We start from the raw sequence: 16344 nt of genomic DNA, 5'->3' as shown, positions 1-16344 counted from the left end.
TTGGTAAGTCTTGAGAGATACAAAAGCATCACATTAATATTACACATCACTCGACAACATTTTATCAATCACACCTTCATCAATAAAACATATTTCACCTCACAACATTAATTAATTATGTTAAAGATTAAGTGGACAAAACCATAATTAAATCGTGATACTCAGATAACTATACTTTTAAATAAAAAGAATCGCGTCTTAAGTGTAAGCTATATATTTTGACTTAGTATCTAACATAACTAAATGAGATATCTAAACTTCTCATTTATTACACACACAACATGTGTGTGTATATATACATTATTTGTCTATTTAATATATCGTTTTCATAATTGAAATTTATTTGAGTGACACAATTTTAATTAACCAAAAATTCAATAATAAAAAAGAATATTACTTTTTTATTAGGATTTTTTTTTTGCGAGAACTGTACTTTTAGTTTAAGTGAGATTTTTAGTTTAAATAAGAAAGAAATGTCTCACTTAGACAAAAATACTAAAAAAATAAAATATGCACCAAAGTCAAAAGTTTCTTAAAACTTATCAAAAGTTTTACTACCAATTTCAACATCGTAAACAAGTTTAAAACAACATTTAAGACTACACTAATACTTCAAAATTCATAACAATATGATATAGCTCTCTCAAAATCACTAGTAAAACCCAAACATTATATAAATTAACAATAACTCAAGCAACTTAAACATGCAATATCATTCATTGTATTCGTACAATTTTAAATCAATTTAACTAAAGTCTCTGTTATAACTAGTTTACAACATCCAAATTACCACTTCAAACACGTAATTAATAAAATATAATTATAAAATCAACATTTAATATTATACTTCTCCAAAGTTTAATAACTTTGTATTGCTTAAATAGTGAATCTTGATATATTTAATCTGAACTCCAACATCTCCACACCATTAATACAATTTACATTTTAACCAAAAATCCAAAATCAAAACCTTCCATAAATTTCAACAAAAATAAGATAAAAACAAAAAATAAGATGAAACATTAATTTTTCAGTTTTTACTTTTATATAACATTCTTAAAAGAGCAACTCCAACCTTTTAACTTTGTGATACACCAACTCATCATAACTGGTTCAATTTTAACTTAGAGCAACTTCGTACCAAATCTAAAATCAACAAAAAAATCAATTGAAATTGTCATTTCTTTTTACTTGACTCTTATTCTTCAAGGAGTTATTTAAATAAATTATAAAAGTTTAACAATATATTGAGAATTCAAGTGTGAGTTTAAGTACGATATTGAATAGAGATAAAAAAAAATGAACATCATACAAGACAAAAATTCATAAACTCATTGTTTTAAGGTATTGGATTAAAGGTGGTGTCAATTTCTTATCTAAGTTGTACTCGTGTCTCATTGCTCATTGGTTAATCCTCCCTCAAAATATCCATTGATGGTATTAGAGTTGAATCACCCCTCGAAATATCCATCAGTGGTAATAGAATCAAATGATTGTTTTGGTGACCAACTCAAATGAGTCGCTTATTAAAAATATACTTGATAAATGATTTGTAAAATGTGAAAGTTCGATGAGAAAGTACCAATATAAATGGACTCATACTTAAAAAAAATATTGTTATGAATTCAAATGTGAGTCTAAGTCGTAAATTGAATATAAATGAAAAAAAAACTAAACATCATAGAAAATCATATAAGAACGAAGACTTTTGAATTAAAGATAATGCCTATTCTTTATATAGGTCAAACTTATCTCTATTTCTTACTTTCATATAAATTACAATTAGTTAAAAATATCTTCTTTTTATTATTGTTTTACTGTCGTTCTCTAAATAAAATTTACAGAATAATAATTACTTTTAAAATGTTAAAAAAATAATAAAAAAGAAAGAAAAGTAATAGATTTAAAAAATAAGTGATTAAATTATCAAAATTTTGATTTATATTTTAAACAAAATATAATTTTAACTCTTATTTAAGTCATACTAAAACCAGTCTCACAATTATCCACGGGCATTAGTGATGAACTGGTGAATAAAGTTAGAAGTTTCCATCTTTTCTTAAGTTTCAAGAATTTAATAACTTGCCTTTGATATAGAGATATAGACTTTAACCGATTCCAAATACTTATTAATCGGAGTCGAATTGAAGTAATTTAATTACCGAACACTAATGTACTTACAGAGTAATAAATGAAAAGATCCAGTATATTTATATATTGTAAAATAATTATAAAAATTTTATCCACTCCGTACTCGAATTATAAAAAGTTGCAGTTCTTTATTAACTATGATGTGCGAAAAATACAAAGGTTGATTAAATTATACTATCTACATATTCAAATAAAAAAAAACATATTTGATAGGCCAAAATAGATACAGATCATAATAAATTTCGTCATATCTAATAATACCATATGTAAAATATCTTTATGACAGATTTTATAGTTTGAAGAATGTCGCATTTTCAATAAAAAAAATCGAAAAATAAACTGAGATTGCTGAAATTAATTTATATTAATTTTTTTTGTTAGCATGAATTACTTTTTTTTATATCCAAGTATGAAATGAAATGAATTTTTCACAAAGCCAAAAAATAATTGACAATATTATATGGGACAAAAGCAACCTTTAAATTTCGTTAGCTTATTTATCATTGGATACAACTTTCCAAAAAAATAAGATTTGACAGTCAGGGCAAATAAAAAGAAAAGAAAAATACCCGTTAGAACTCAGCTCAGGAATGATCTTCCATGTTCATGATTTTATGTGGAACGGACCAAGATTTACTGTATCCACTTTTACCAACGTAGAAACAATAGACTGACACACCATTATGGACACTCCTAAATAAAAAATTCCATTAAACCATATTATTAAATTACCTTCCACTTTCGAATCTTTGTCCTAATTTATTTTTTCACCATAAACCAACTCTCTCTTTCTCTCTCTTTCTCTTGCCATTCTAGTTTTCAAATTTTCATTCATGGATGCCCACCTTCTGTTATTCTCCTCCTAGAGGCAACCCCCCTCTCTTTCTCAGCATTCTCCTTCTTCCCCTTGTTTCAGTTCAACTTGTATTCTGCACCCCACCAATCAAAATCTCAACTTTTTAAGACCCATCAGACTGTTTCTTCCCTCTATTTGATCTTTGCATGTGTCAGCAGTCTCCACACGAGTTTCAGAATGATGGTGAATGGAGCACAGAAAACATAGTTGGATTTCTATTACCACCTGCATCAAAATCATCATTGGGTACTGTATTCTTTGTATTTTTTTTTTGTTTTCCCTTAGATTTTTTCTTCCAAAACCAGTTGACAGCGAAGATTTCATTTCTTGCATTAATGAGCTATATCATCTTCTCTGTGTTCAATAGTCAGATGCCAATCTTCGTTCCTAGGGAAAAAAAAGGTTCTAATCACATGAAATGAAACCTTAGCTGATACTCCACAACGTTTTTGGAATTGAGCATTTGTATATATCAACAATCCATTTTTGTGACAGGCAAAAGCATCTCCAAGTCAGAAAATTTTCGGTCTTTACTTCCAATTTTGTCACGTTGCTGTGGTCGTGATCTCCACCATGGCAACCAAATTAAAGGGAATCTACAAGAGTTTCAAATACATCACCCAAATATTTGGTAATCTTTTATTCACCCTCCTATGCAATATTACTTTTCTGGGTTTTGTTGTTGTGGCTAAGCTGGGAAGTGGGTACTGTTCCAGTTGTGAAGGAGCGGGAGATGGAAATTGGGTACCCGACAGATGTTAAGCATGTGGCTCACATTGGATGGGATGGCCCTTCAGGAACTGGACCCAGTTGGGTACGGAGCTGATGTCCACTTTACCTCTCCATTTATGTTTCAACTAAAAAGATCCAATTTTTTAATTTCTTTTTGTCATTTTCTTCTTTCTTTTGTCATTATTATTACATAAAGTGATCATTTAAAGAGTTTTTGCTCTGTAAATCAATATCTCATTGCCATGTTAAATTGTTTGATATTTATAATAATCATCTTTAAAATCTGTATATCATAGCTTTTGATTGATTTGTTACTAATGCCGTTATTTTTCTTTATGCAGATGAATGATTTTAAAACTGCGCCTGATTTTTCAACGTCACTGGGCAACTTGGGTGAACTAAGTGACCCCAATGCTATGGGTGCCACAACATCATGGTCCTCCCAAGGTATGCTTTGCTTCTCACCTCTCATACAGCAAAATTTCATACGAGTCTAGTGTTGATTTTTGCTTCCAAATGTGATGCCATTAAATATTAAGATTGAATACTGTATTCATGTGGAACCGTGCAGTATCCCTAATTTAAATAATACAAATGCAGATAGATGGCTCTTCACGGGTTAACTAGTAAAAAGGGGAACGTGGATTTGATTATTATTGTGGCTCTTGATTATCTTCTAGATAAAATTGTAAGGCTTGCAAAAGCTATCTAGATTCTTTGCCTCCTTAGGAAGAATTTGGCTGTTCTGTCACGAGCAAACCCAGCTCCAACGTGGGGAATCTAATGACTCTTAGCTTTACAATTAACACTGTTTCAAGTGGTCCACACTAGAATTTCTTTGATTATATGGAATTTAGTATTATAATATAACACTTTGCTTGATAAGAACACGTTTTGTTGGTCTTTCCATGTGGTAAGTTTCCTCAACGTGATCAAGTTAAAACCTTTAAAGAACTCAACAACCTAATTGAATGAAGCTGCAAAACTGTATCAATAGTTCTGCTACTGGAGATCACAATATTTGTTCTTACTGGAATGTGATTAAAGTGGAGTTTCCATTGGACGACATTACTAATTACCACCACTTTCAAATTTCCAGAAATTTGTGGCTATCATTCATATCAAATATATATTTATAGCAAATTGTAAACTAAGAAGCACAAACACTTGTAAACAGAATCTGTGTTGTCCGCATGTAACTGTCTCAATACGTATCTATGTTAGATACTGAATGAATATTTCAAATACTTTATTTCATTTTTATATTTTTAATACTTTTATAAATTGAACTTCTATACTGATACTGATTAGAATAACACACTCTAATCAGATAAATTTGTGTTTTATCACATTTATAATGACTTATGCTAATTTTTAGAACACAAATTCTATATTGTGGTTTAAATTTTTTATGTTAACTTAAGAATAACTGTATGCATATATCATTTTATAGTTGTGTTTTGTTCTATAATTTTTAAGATTTTCATATTCTCATATATCTGTTGCATTGCATCTTTATCGTGTACTATAGTTGGGCTTCGTAGATTGTAGCAGCAGCAAACTTAAACTTCCTTCACCTGATCTTGCCCTTAAAAAGCTTTATGACTGCATTACTTAAATGGTGAGCAGCTCTTCCTAAGAAGAATTTAGATGTGCAATTTAGGGTTCTTCTCTTCTGTTGGACATATTTAGCTGTGATTTCGTGAACTACTATGCCTTTCTTGAAAGGAAAGGTATTTAGCTCCTTTAAATCCCAAGGACAAGTATGATACAATGTGATATTGCAAAAACAATATTTTGTTCAACGGTGGGTCTAGTGCATTAAGAGAGAGTACTAGGATTCCTCACAATAAAAATGTCAATTGAAAACGAGGTTGTGATATTCTCTGTTGGAAATGTGTATGCTAAGAAATTAGTCTAACCACAAATTGTGTTTGAAATAGGCTGCTACATGGTCATATTCTTTTTCTGAATTTGTATGTTCTCTCTTCATGAGACCTTGGCTGTGGTACTGCACATTGCTGATTTCATTTGTGGTCATCTTATATACATGCAATTATGCAGTACATGCTATTTATTTTATTTCCGTTTTTTTTTTAATTTTGATTATATATCCATCTAGCTCTAGGTGAGAGCCGTGAGCAATAGAAATATCATAGTTTTGTGTTCTCGCTGTTTTGTTAGTGTAGGAACTGTATGAATGTAAACCAGATCTTACCGAGTTACCTGGTTCCAACGACTTATTTAGTTTTTGGATGTATGTTACTTGATACTCTTCCCTATGATAATCATTCCTTATCTGAACCCTTTGAACAGATTTTGAAGAGTCCACAGGAAGCCAATCATCATCAAACATTTACAAAGGCATCCAATCTGCAGGGGCTTCTCATGTTTCTAAGAAATCCAAGAAGAAAAAGTCCAAATCAGCTTCTTCTGAATCGCTATCTGCTTCATCAAGACAGTCAAGATCAACAAAGTCAAAGACTATATATAGTGACAGAGAAGCAACACCAATTTCTCAAAACTAGCACTTTCAAGACTATGGAATGAGTGAGAAAAAGATTGTCTTTGTGAATAGCGATGATTGTGCTCTCATCTGGCAATCCGATAGGGGAAGAAGGAAAATAAAGGTGGCTGTAAAAGTTTTTCTGCTGTTTACTACATCCTAATCCATAGAGGAAAACCAAATTGCTTGTCTTCTTGTCTAAAGGCCGAGAATACTAGTGGAAAACCAGTAGAGGTTTTTATTGGACGACAGAACGTGTTATGAGTGATTGGTTTCTCTGGATCATATGCATCCTTAAATTCATTAGTTGTATTATCAGTTTTGCAGATAAAAATGAATGGACATGGAAAAAGGATATACCAATAGATGCCCATTTAGCAAGATTACTATGTTTGTAATTCATGATTCCTTAAGTAGAATGTAATCAGCGCACTTATGTACCTTCCAGATTGAAAGGGTAGTTAGTGGCTGGAGAATGGTATTGTAAGTTGTTTGTTTTACTTTGACATATCAGCAAGAAAATTGCAACGACACACGTTATCTATCTGTGCTGAATGGTGTGCTTTACTCAACCGGTCGTGATTAGTCCTCTCCAATGTGCCTAGTGATTGTATATTTTGTCTTATTTATACCTTGTGGTAGTCCAAATTCACAAAATGGTCCTAGTCTTTGAGCAAGCATAGAGGTGACAAAAATATGAAAATGATGTACTTTTGCTGCTTAAAAATAATAACCCAACAGAGTTGAATATAAGAACTTGTCCTCATAAAAAGTTAGGAGAGTTTTCGTTCTTAAACTAGTTTAGGATCGGTCATTATATTTAAGATATTGTTCGTATTGAAGTTTTAAACTCTTATTACGGTTTTGTTATTACAATGATGAGAAGTTGGTTTCTATTAACTTCAGCATTGGTATGATCTCAATATAATTTTTTTATAATCTTTCATCATGTTTAGATCATTACAAAAAAATTTCTGTCATTTTTTTTCTTTCCTTTTTGTCCTTGCAACAAAGGAAAACGATTAAATAAATGATACATGGCAATTGATACAAGAAATCGTGCAGAACCATGGAATTTCTCAGGCAAAGGTTTTCCCCCTCCCTCCGCTTTGTAGAAAAATAATTACAAGGGGTGATGAAAGGGATGCCATTATTATCTTTTTAATTTTAAAAAAATGTTAGTAAATAAACTTTAAATCTAATTTAATTTTATAAATTAATCTGTAAAGTAAAATTCATATTTACTTATATATTATAAATATATTTTATTTCTAATCAATTGGAATCTCTGTCCGAAGACGTAGATCGAAAATAGGAAGCAAAGTGATGTTCTGTAACCTCGACGAGGAAGAACTCAACTGCAAAAACTAGAATATTACAATACATAAATAGTGAAATGAGACAAGATAGAATTAGAAATGATTGCATTAGCAAAAAAAAGTATCCCGACAACATTTGTGAAAAAGACGAGAGAAAAGAGAGTGGTGTGATGGATGAAAAGATTTATAATGCATTATTAGATGATTTGATTCACGTAGTGAATCCAATTAAAGAAGAAAAGGGTTAATGTAGGCTGTTGTTGTACTAGCTGTTTACTCAAAAACAAAGAAGTAGGTGGAAATAGAGGCCCACAGAAGGGTATGGGATGGAAAAAGTATACATCTATAGAGAATTTAATGGCTGTTGTTGGTAGTAGAGCGGCCAAATCCATGCCCAAAAGTTGCTATTTTAATCACTCCCTTCTCACTTTCAATTACTCTCAGGGAAACCAATTTTGGGGAAAGTCCATTTCCAATGCCTACAATCTAGTTGTGGACCAGCTTTTCAAGCGTGCAACCTTTCACGATCTATAGCCACTTTCTGACCAAGAGGTCACACTGACACTACTTGAACTGTCACTTTCTATATTTATATTATAACATATTTATTTTACTTCACTGTGCCTGTGATATAAAACAAACAGCAGTAATCATCATGGCTGCTACAGTAATGCTTCTACCCCCCAGAATCTGTATACGCTCTCTCAAACTAAACACTTCCGTGTCCCCCACAAAATTAATATAAAGGACAAAGCTTTATATACTTCCATTGTGCTTTCAGCACTCTACTTCCATCAAATTGAAATGTTATCTCAATAATAACTCTTAATATAAGCTTTTACTCTGCAAATTAGCGAGATAAATTCTAACCGTAGTGCCGGAACTGCACTAAAGTCATGTAAAGAATTACAACAAAGTTTTATCTTTACGAGATTGCTCAGACAGCAAAGGTGGATGGGGGCAAGCATCCCTCTGATCCATTGGAATTGGTTTGATGCACTGCAATTCAAGAACATATGAAACACTGTTATGCTAATTCTTAGAAATCCAAGGTGAGTCTAACTTTCACGTTGTATAGAAAAGAGAAACTAGAATACTATATAAAGATGAAAGATTGAGTAATTCATTTAAGTTTTTGATGAAGAATGTTGTGAATCTCTTAAATGGTTAAGCTGATATTTCAATATTGTGTATTCCCAAATGAAATTTTTGATCAGTGAAGAAAGAGTAAAAAACCAGAACACGATGGGAAATCAAGCAGTAAGTTGTTTACTTGACAAGAAAACGGACACCATCGAAATGCTGTAACTGTTCTAGCTTTTACAATTGCCATTGTCAAGAAACAATTCAATTGGACATTTCTTTTGTATCTGCTAATCAAAAACCAATATATTCTGCTTGTGAAGTTTCTTTCTTTCTGATATGATTGATTTATACTATTTAACTGAAAATTGTGAAGCTGGTTTGTACTTTCTGCAGAACCTGTGCATCAAAATTAATGATAAAAAATGACAGGTTTAAAATTAATGCTGAAGCACCTACTGAATTTACAAGGTGGACCCTTTGATTTCCATATTTAAGAGCTATGGTCTGCAATTACATAGCATTGAAGTTGAGTACCATAGTATGGTTCGTTGAAATATAAATGCATAACTACACTATTGAAATCAGAAGCAAAAATAGTATGGTAAATCCCTTCCCAGAGATTCTTTCCAAGGATTTCCTCTCAAAAGTGAACCAAATTAACTGAAGCAAAGGTAGGTTAATGCATGGAATTGTGGAGACAATATTGGCAAAACTAAATTAAAGCTACGATGCGTTAAGAAGACACTATGGTGAACCAATTTTGGAGCGACAATTTACGTTGGTTGTTTCAGTGCCGGCTCATCCGGCTGCAATATTGGGCTTCATGGCCAACCACATTAAACATGTCAGATACTATTTACTACTGATGAATGGTGAACCTCATTGATTAAGTTGCAGAAATCAATAGTAGGAATGGAATTTGACTTAGACTTGTGTTGGAGACAGGGTTTAAAGAATATATTCCAACTTCAACCATTGAATTGACAAAAGATAGATAACCATGATTTGGTGATGGCTTTCCAACGTGGATTAGATGCTATTCTCATACGAGGTATACATAATATATAGCTCTCTCCCCACCAAAATTTTCTGTTTTCTAGTACGATTTTCGCACGTGTTGGCTACATGATCATGCCAATGAACCTCAAACAAAACATACAATTGAATAATAATTTCTTTTTGATGCCTTTGCACTAACAGCATTAATTAGTTCCCTCAACCTCATGCATTTTACTCGTGGAGAAAGATTTAGTGAGTCGGCATGACATGCAATAAATGATTATTTGGTCATTTCTGTATCATGATAGCAGCAGTCAGCAACTCAGAATAGCTTAATATGGACGAAGTTAACATGGATCAAATTCTGATCTTAATACATGATTGCTTTTTTCCCTATATGTGCAACAATATTTGTGCATTAAATTGGAATGCCTCCAACAGGATATAGTAGTGATAGTGGTTATCTTTGACATGGAAGATAGAAACATGCGCAAGGGCTCCTTGTTGTAGGAACAAGATTATATATTGAAAGGGCTGTTAGTGATGAACTTCCTTTTTTGGTTTTAATATAGCATAGAGTTTTCATAATCAAGTTGTAAGGAGTTTGATCCTTTTCTCAGGAAAAAAAAGTGTATTTTCTTAATTAGTTTTACCTTCGAAAGATATTTTAATAATTGCATTGGGCAAAAGTAGGTGGAAGTTTAAGTGCGAGCAGTACATTTCATATTGATCAGGAAAAGATTCAGTGGAAGATATATAAAAGATTTGACTCATATGTATCTAATATCTTAATATTTTAGTTGGAAATTTAATCTTTGTTGCCTTGAAAGTTTTGGTCTTAAATTTTACTAATCATACAGGTGGCAATTTAAAAGTTTATTGCTTTTGTTTCTTAAATATTCGATCATGGAAAGGAAATGAATGAAGAAGTATATTTAGTTTTTACATACTTTTATGTATATCCCTTTTACGAAACCCAATGATACAGTGCTATTTAATCTTAGATGCCAACGGGTCGGATACAATATGATCTCCAAGAAAAAAAAATTAACTTGTTACTCGTTTTATTATTTATTCGATACTTGTCTAAAAACTATTTCTGAATATTTTAAAATTTTGTGAATAGTAGTGAATACTCACAAATATTTTAAAAAATTTTAAAATAAAATTACAAAACAAAATATAATATATAATATAATTAAATTAAATATAACTTAAATTTAATTTTAATTAAATTTAACCTAATAAAATATAAATTAATTTTAAATAAATTTAACTTAATAAAATATAAATTAAATTTTTATTTTAATTTTTTTGACAAATAATGGATATTCGCGAGTGTGAATAATATGATATATGTGAGTGTAGATTACGGATGACAAAAAATCCGCGGCGGGTAGTTACTACCTGCAGATATTTATTATCCACAGGTATCGGGTAGTGGGTATTTTGATATCTACTTCTAAACGAGTCGGATGCAAGTATTAAACTGTTTGCTCTGCGGGTACCCATTATCCGCAAAAAATAATTAAAAAAATTAATTTTTATTTTTTTTTAATTAAAACTAATTTATATTTTATTGGGTTAAATTTAATTAAAATTAAATTTTAATTTATAATTTACCTTATATTATATTATATATATTTTTTGTAATTTTATTTAAATTTTATTAAAAATGTATAAAATATATATTTTTTTAATTTTTTGTGGGTATCTGTGGGTACTCGCGGGTTTTAAAATATTTGCGGGTATTTTCTAAGCGAGTACCCGTGTGGGTAGCAGACAGGTTGCGGGTAGGCATTATCCGTGCCGACCGGACCCGTTGTGTAGATGATATGATATTCACACCCAACCCATTTATAAATGAGTATTAAAATACTCATCCCCTCTACTTGTGAATACCAATCACCCACCATAGATTTTACCGTGGATAATCATATATACAAGTATTTTTGTCATCCTATCTAAAAATCTAGGCAAAATATTGTAAAATAGCACAAAATATTTACATCTTAATAATTTTTATCTTATTAGAATATGAAATAAAGATAATAAATTCAATTTTCATTTAACCTTACAAAATCAATTTGATAAAATTAATTTCTATTTATATATTATAATTTTATATCAAATAACATAAGTTAAAATTTCAATTAAATAAATATTTATGGATTTGTTATAATTATAAGACAGTAAATTTAAACTCAATTTAACTATACAAAATTGTCTCAAAATAAAATTTGCTTTTATTTATATATTATAATTTGATTTTATATTTAATTAAATTTTCAAACATATTATATTACCATAATTTTTAAAGAACGATGGTAAATAGATTTTCTAAAAATCGGTTGGTTGTAAGCTAAAACAGAACTAGATAGTTTCACCATTTACCAAAAGAAATACATTGTATGATATAGAAACTTATTAGTTGATAGGTCCAACTCCAAATGTAACCCATTAATTGTGTTAGTTTTAATATAATTTTTAAAATATTTTCTCTTCCTAATTCTTTTACTTATTAAACGAAAAAAATATTTTTTTATATCTAAAATAGGAAGGATATTTATTTTTGTATTTAATATTTTTCAACATGAAGTATTAAGATGGCTATTGTGTAGGAAGTTAACTATTCCAAGATAATATAACATTGATTTTCTTTTTCTTTATTTTACACATATACCACTAAGGCTACAAGAAATGTGAGATCTTGGCCTTAGGTCCATTACATTTTTATGTCCTATTTCCTTTATCCTCTTGTTTTCTTACCCAGTAAAAGCCTTGTTGTATGTATACATGTGCCTTTTTCCTTCTATATCTCTTATTTTGTTTTTTTATTCTAACTTCATTTTTCATCTATTTTGTGATTACATCATACTTTGTTTCAAGATAACTTTGGAATTTGAGAATTTGAATACTTAGATAGATATTGGTAGTTGGTTAAGAAGACAATTTATAATAGTGTTTATTATGTTGAATTTGAGTATAAGTGTATTACTTGGTTAGTAAATTGATATGAATCCTTCTAGTGGCTTCGTTTTTGAACTTGGAAAATAGATGTTGGATTAAAATGTTTATGCCATAATGCTTTGGTTTTCATCTCGAATATTGGAAAACATGTATACTATGTCATTTGAATGATGATTGAAATCGTTGATAATAAATTAGATTAATTTGTACATGTTTGAATTACTAGTTTTGGTTGTTCAAATGTATAAGTTCAATGGTATTCCAAGTGAAAATACCAAACAAAATTGATATTTATTCTTGAGTTATGTGAGGGATTCTGACTCAAGCTAAAGTTAAAATACAATTTTTTTCTTCCTTTTGTTAAATTTTGCTCATGCGAAATCTTCTTTACATAAGAAAAATAAGATAGTAATAACTCAGTTTTAGTCTTTGTCCTAATTTTGTTTAAATGACACTCTTTCGTTTAAGTAACAATTTAAAAAATATATTTTGTATTTTATTTAATTTTCTAATAATTGAGATGATTTGATTAACTAATTACTCTATTCTAGTTTTATGTATTGTATTTAAAAAGTATATTTTCAGTCGCATATAAATAAATGGATTGAGAAAGTATTGTTTCAATATTAAACTAACAATCCCATTGAAGTTCTTCTTCATCACTTAAAAAAAAGTATGCATTTTATTTTAGTCAAAATAAAACCGGGACTTCTGAGCTCCTAATTATTAAGATCGGGGAAAGAAAGAATAAAATGGATAGATTGGATTATGTAAATACATTGAATTATTTAAAACTATTAAAAATTTAAATTAAATAATTTTTAGATGAAATTAGTTTAATTAAATTATACAAGATTAAAAAATATATTTTCAAACAGGATGTTAATTGATAGTGATTTAAATAATTTAAGTAATTCAGATTAAGTTCATTTTAATTTAGTTTATTTAAATTATTGTGCAATTCATTTCAATTACTTGAATAATTATGAAAATATTAAACTACTGCAAAATAAATAAATAAAATGATTGAATATGAATGGTTAGAAATCATAAATAATATAATTCCAATATTCATTAAATATAAATATTAAATGTCATAACTTTTATGACTTCAATTTTTTATTATTAATAATTTTATCTTGATCTTTTATTTATTTTATATTAATTGTTTTAATTATTAATTAAATTGAAATAATGTATTTTGTCGGTCAGTTTAAAAATTTATAGCAAGATAGGTGTTAGATTTGTAAATTTCTGAGAATTTTCGGCATGAGCGACACCTATCTATTCATAATACGTTATTTCAAAAGTTGTGTTAAGCAGTTATGTTTGTTTTTCAGTTTCATTTACCATAGTGTCTTGTTTAATCTCAGGGTCATAATTCAATTTGTTTAAGCAAAATCTGTTTTTACGTTTCATTTACCATAATGTCTTATTTTAAAAAAAAATTATTTAAGCAAGATTAACGGCATAATTCATTAAAATATTTTTTAAACTTATTTCAATATGTTTTTAAGCCAAGTTCATAATAAAAGCTCATGTATAGCATTAAAACTTTTTTTTAATGGAAGATATATACCGTTACTAAATTTTTTTCTTTGACATCTTAACGGTTGTTTTAAAACTGAGATAAATATATTAAGAAATACTGATAAAAAAACTCCAACTTAAAAATTAAAACTTTGAAATACATTTTTTATATCTTTTTAATTTCAAGTTAGTTTTAAATTAAATATGATTGCATAATTTTTTTATTGATTTTTGATATTTAAAATATATAAATAAATATTTTATATTAATTGTATGAGTTTTAATAGACAAAAATATTATCGTATTTTCAATTCTTTCTCTTGCATCCTCTCACTTTAATCTTTGAGGGTTATTCCAACACCACCCCACATTGCTCTCTGCACCATCACATTTTTTTTAAATTCCAAAACTATCCTTTATATTTTAAAATATTCTACATCCACACTTCTTTCCATCAGTTAAAGAAGTTAACAGATGTGGCCACATCTGTTCAAAGTTTATGTTTTTTTTTAGTTTTTAATTTATTAATTTATTCTATTTTAAATTAATATATATATATATATATATATATATAGATATTATTTAAATTTTTTTAAATTTGTTATATAATTATATATAAATTAATTTTATTTTATTTAATTAAATAATTATTATTAATTTAATTTAATTATATTATTTTTAAATTAATTATGTTAAACAGATATGCCACACCCTTTGAGGTTTTTTTTTTATTTTAGTTTATTAAAATATTATATTTTAAATTTATTTTTTAGAGTATTTAAATTTTTTTGTTTTTTTATAATATATTATGTAATTATATATAAATTAATTTTATTTAATGAAATAATTATTATTAATTTAATTAAATTATTTTTGTTTTATTTTAATTACATATTATTATTTAATTTATTATTTAAATATTTTTTATTTGATTAGTTAAACGGATATACCACATTCGTTCAAGTTTTTTTTAGTTTTTAGTTTATTAATTTATTATATTTTAAATTAATTTATAAAGTATTTAATTTTTTTGTTTTTTATATACAATTAAAAAACATTATTAAAATAAAATCTAAAATAAAAATAAAAAAACTAAAATAACAACAACAAAAATTAAAAGACGTTACGGATGTGAAAATCCGTTCACGAATATCAACATTTGTTGAAGGTAAAACAGATGTTGACATCCGTTTTACTAGAAGGGCATATTAGGTATGGGGTGGTACAGGAAGCATTTGGTGGTGGTGGAGGGAGCAACACTCTCAATCTTTTCTCTGTCATCCTCATTAGCCCCAAGTGAAAAAATCAGAAACACTCGTCCAACTTAAGCGAGTGTTTCTGATTTTTTCAATTAGGGCTACAATAGGGATGACAAAGAAAAAATTGGAGTGAGAGAATGAAAGAGAAAAGGTTCAGAAGAATGAAGGAGATGAATAAGGGTTTGAGAGTTTCTTGTTTTTTTTTTTATCAGTTTTGAAAATGAAAATTATTCAAATGCCCTTCACCTTAAAACCTAAAATCCATAATATACGAGAATATTTTTTCCTACTAAAATTGGGTACACATTACTAAAATGTACCAACGAAAAGAAATAGCCTACACAGTTAGCAAACCTCTCTCTATATATATATATATATATATATATATATATATATATATATATATATATTCCAAAGTCTTAAAGATATAATTAAGTAAAAAATAGTATTAAAAATAAGAGTTTAATTTATTATATTTTAAAAAAATTTAATTAAGTTTTAAGTTTATTATAAATTTCGGTACTTTTAATTTTTAACTTAGTTATCAATATTATTATTATTTTCAGTGTATATTAAAAAATTATATTTTTTAATAATTTTTTTAATTTGATGACGTAACTGTTATCTTCCCGTCATCTTATTAATATTTAAAAAATGTTAGATTTTGTAGCTAATTAATATTAAATAACATTTAACTAATTTAGAAATAGAATATAGAAAGCTTGTAAGTCTTGTGATCAAGAATACAATAAATCACAAACAACTTCAGAATATGTCATATTTGTTATACTTGAAATGAATTTATAGGGCATTTCAATGTGACAGGACATGTATAGACATGGAAAAGTTTTTTTTTTGTTATTGTTGATAAAAAGAAGTTATATGATTAATATTAAATAACATTAAAATGATAAAAATTACTGGTCCTTTTAAATT

General features: G+C 28.2%; 1 protein-coding gene across 1 annotated transcript; it reads left to right on the top strand.

Moving 5' to 3' along the window:
- The first annotated feature begins 2902 nt into the window (after nucleotides 1-2902).
- Nucleotides 2903-6791, top strand: LOC124831696 (PAK-box/P21-Rho-binding family protein). Its single transcript, XM_047305772.2, has 5 exons — nucleotides 2903-3253; nucleotides 3503-3638; nucleotides 3724-3821; nucleotides 4081-4186; nucleotides 6056-6791. The coding sequence occupies exons 2-5, from the start codon at nucleotides 3581-3583 to the stop codon at nucleotides 6265-6267; spliced, it is 474 nt and encodes a 157-aa protein (XP_047161728.1). The 5' UTR covers nucleotides 2903-3253; nucleotides 3503-3580; the 3' UTR covers nucleotides 6268-6791.
- The last annotated feature ends 9553 nt before the right edge of the window (nucleotides 6792-16344 follow it).

Source organism: Vigna umbellata, chromosome 8, assembly GCF_029865625.1.
Source record: "Vigna umbellata cultivar VRB3 chromosome 8, Vumbellata_1.0, whole genome shotgun sequence".
In the NCBI taxonomy this organism is placed as follows: Eukaryota; Viridiplantae; Streptophyta; class Magnoliopsida; order Fabales; family Fabaceae; genus Vigna; species Vigna umbellata.
This window is presented reverse-complemented; position numbering and strand designations above follow the sequence as displayed.

Coding starts and splice junctions, on each gene's coding strand:
- LOC124831696 (XM_047305772.2), top strand. CDS start 3,581: ATGGCAACCAAATTAAAGGGAATCTACAAGAGTTTCAAATACATCACC. Junction 3,822..4,080: donor CAGGAACTGGACCCAGTTGG/GTACGGAGCTGA, acceptor TTCTTTATGCAG/ATGAATGATTTTAAAACTGC. Junction 4,187..6,055: donor AACATCATGGTCCTCCCAAG/GTATGCTTTGCT, acceptor CCCTTTGAACAG/ATTTTGAAGAGTCCACAGGA.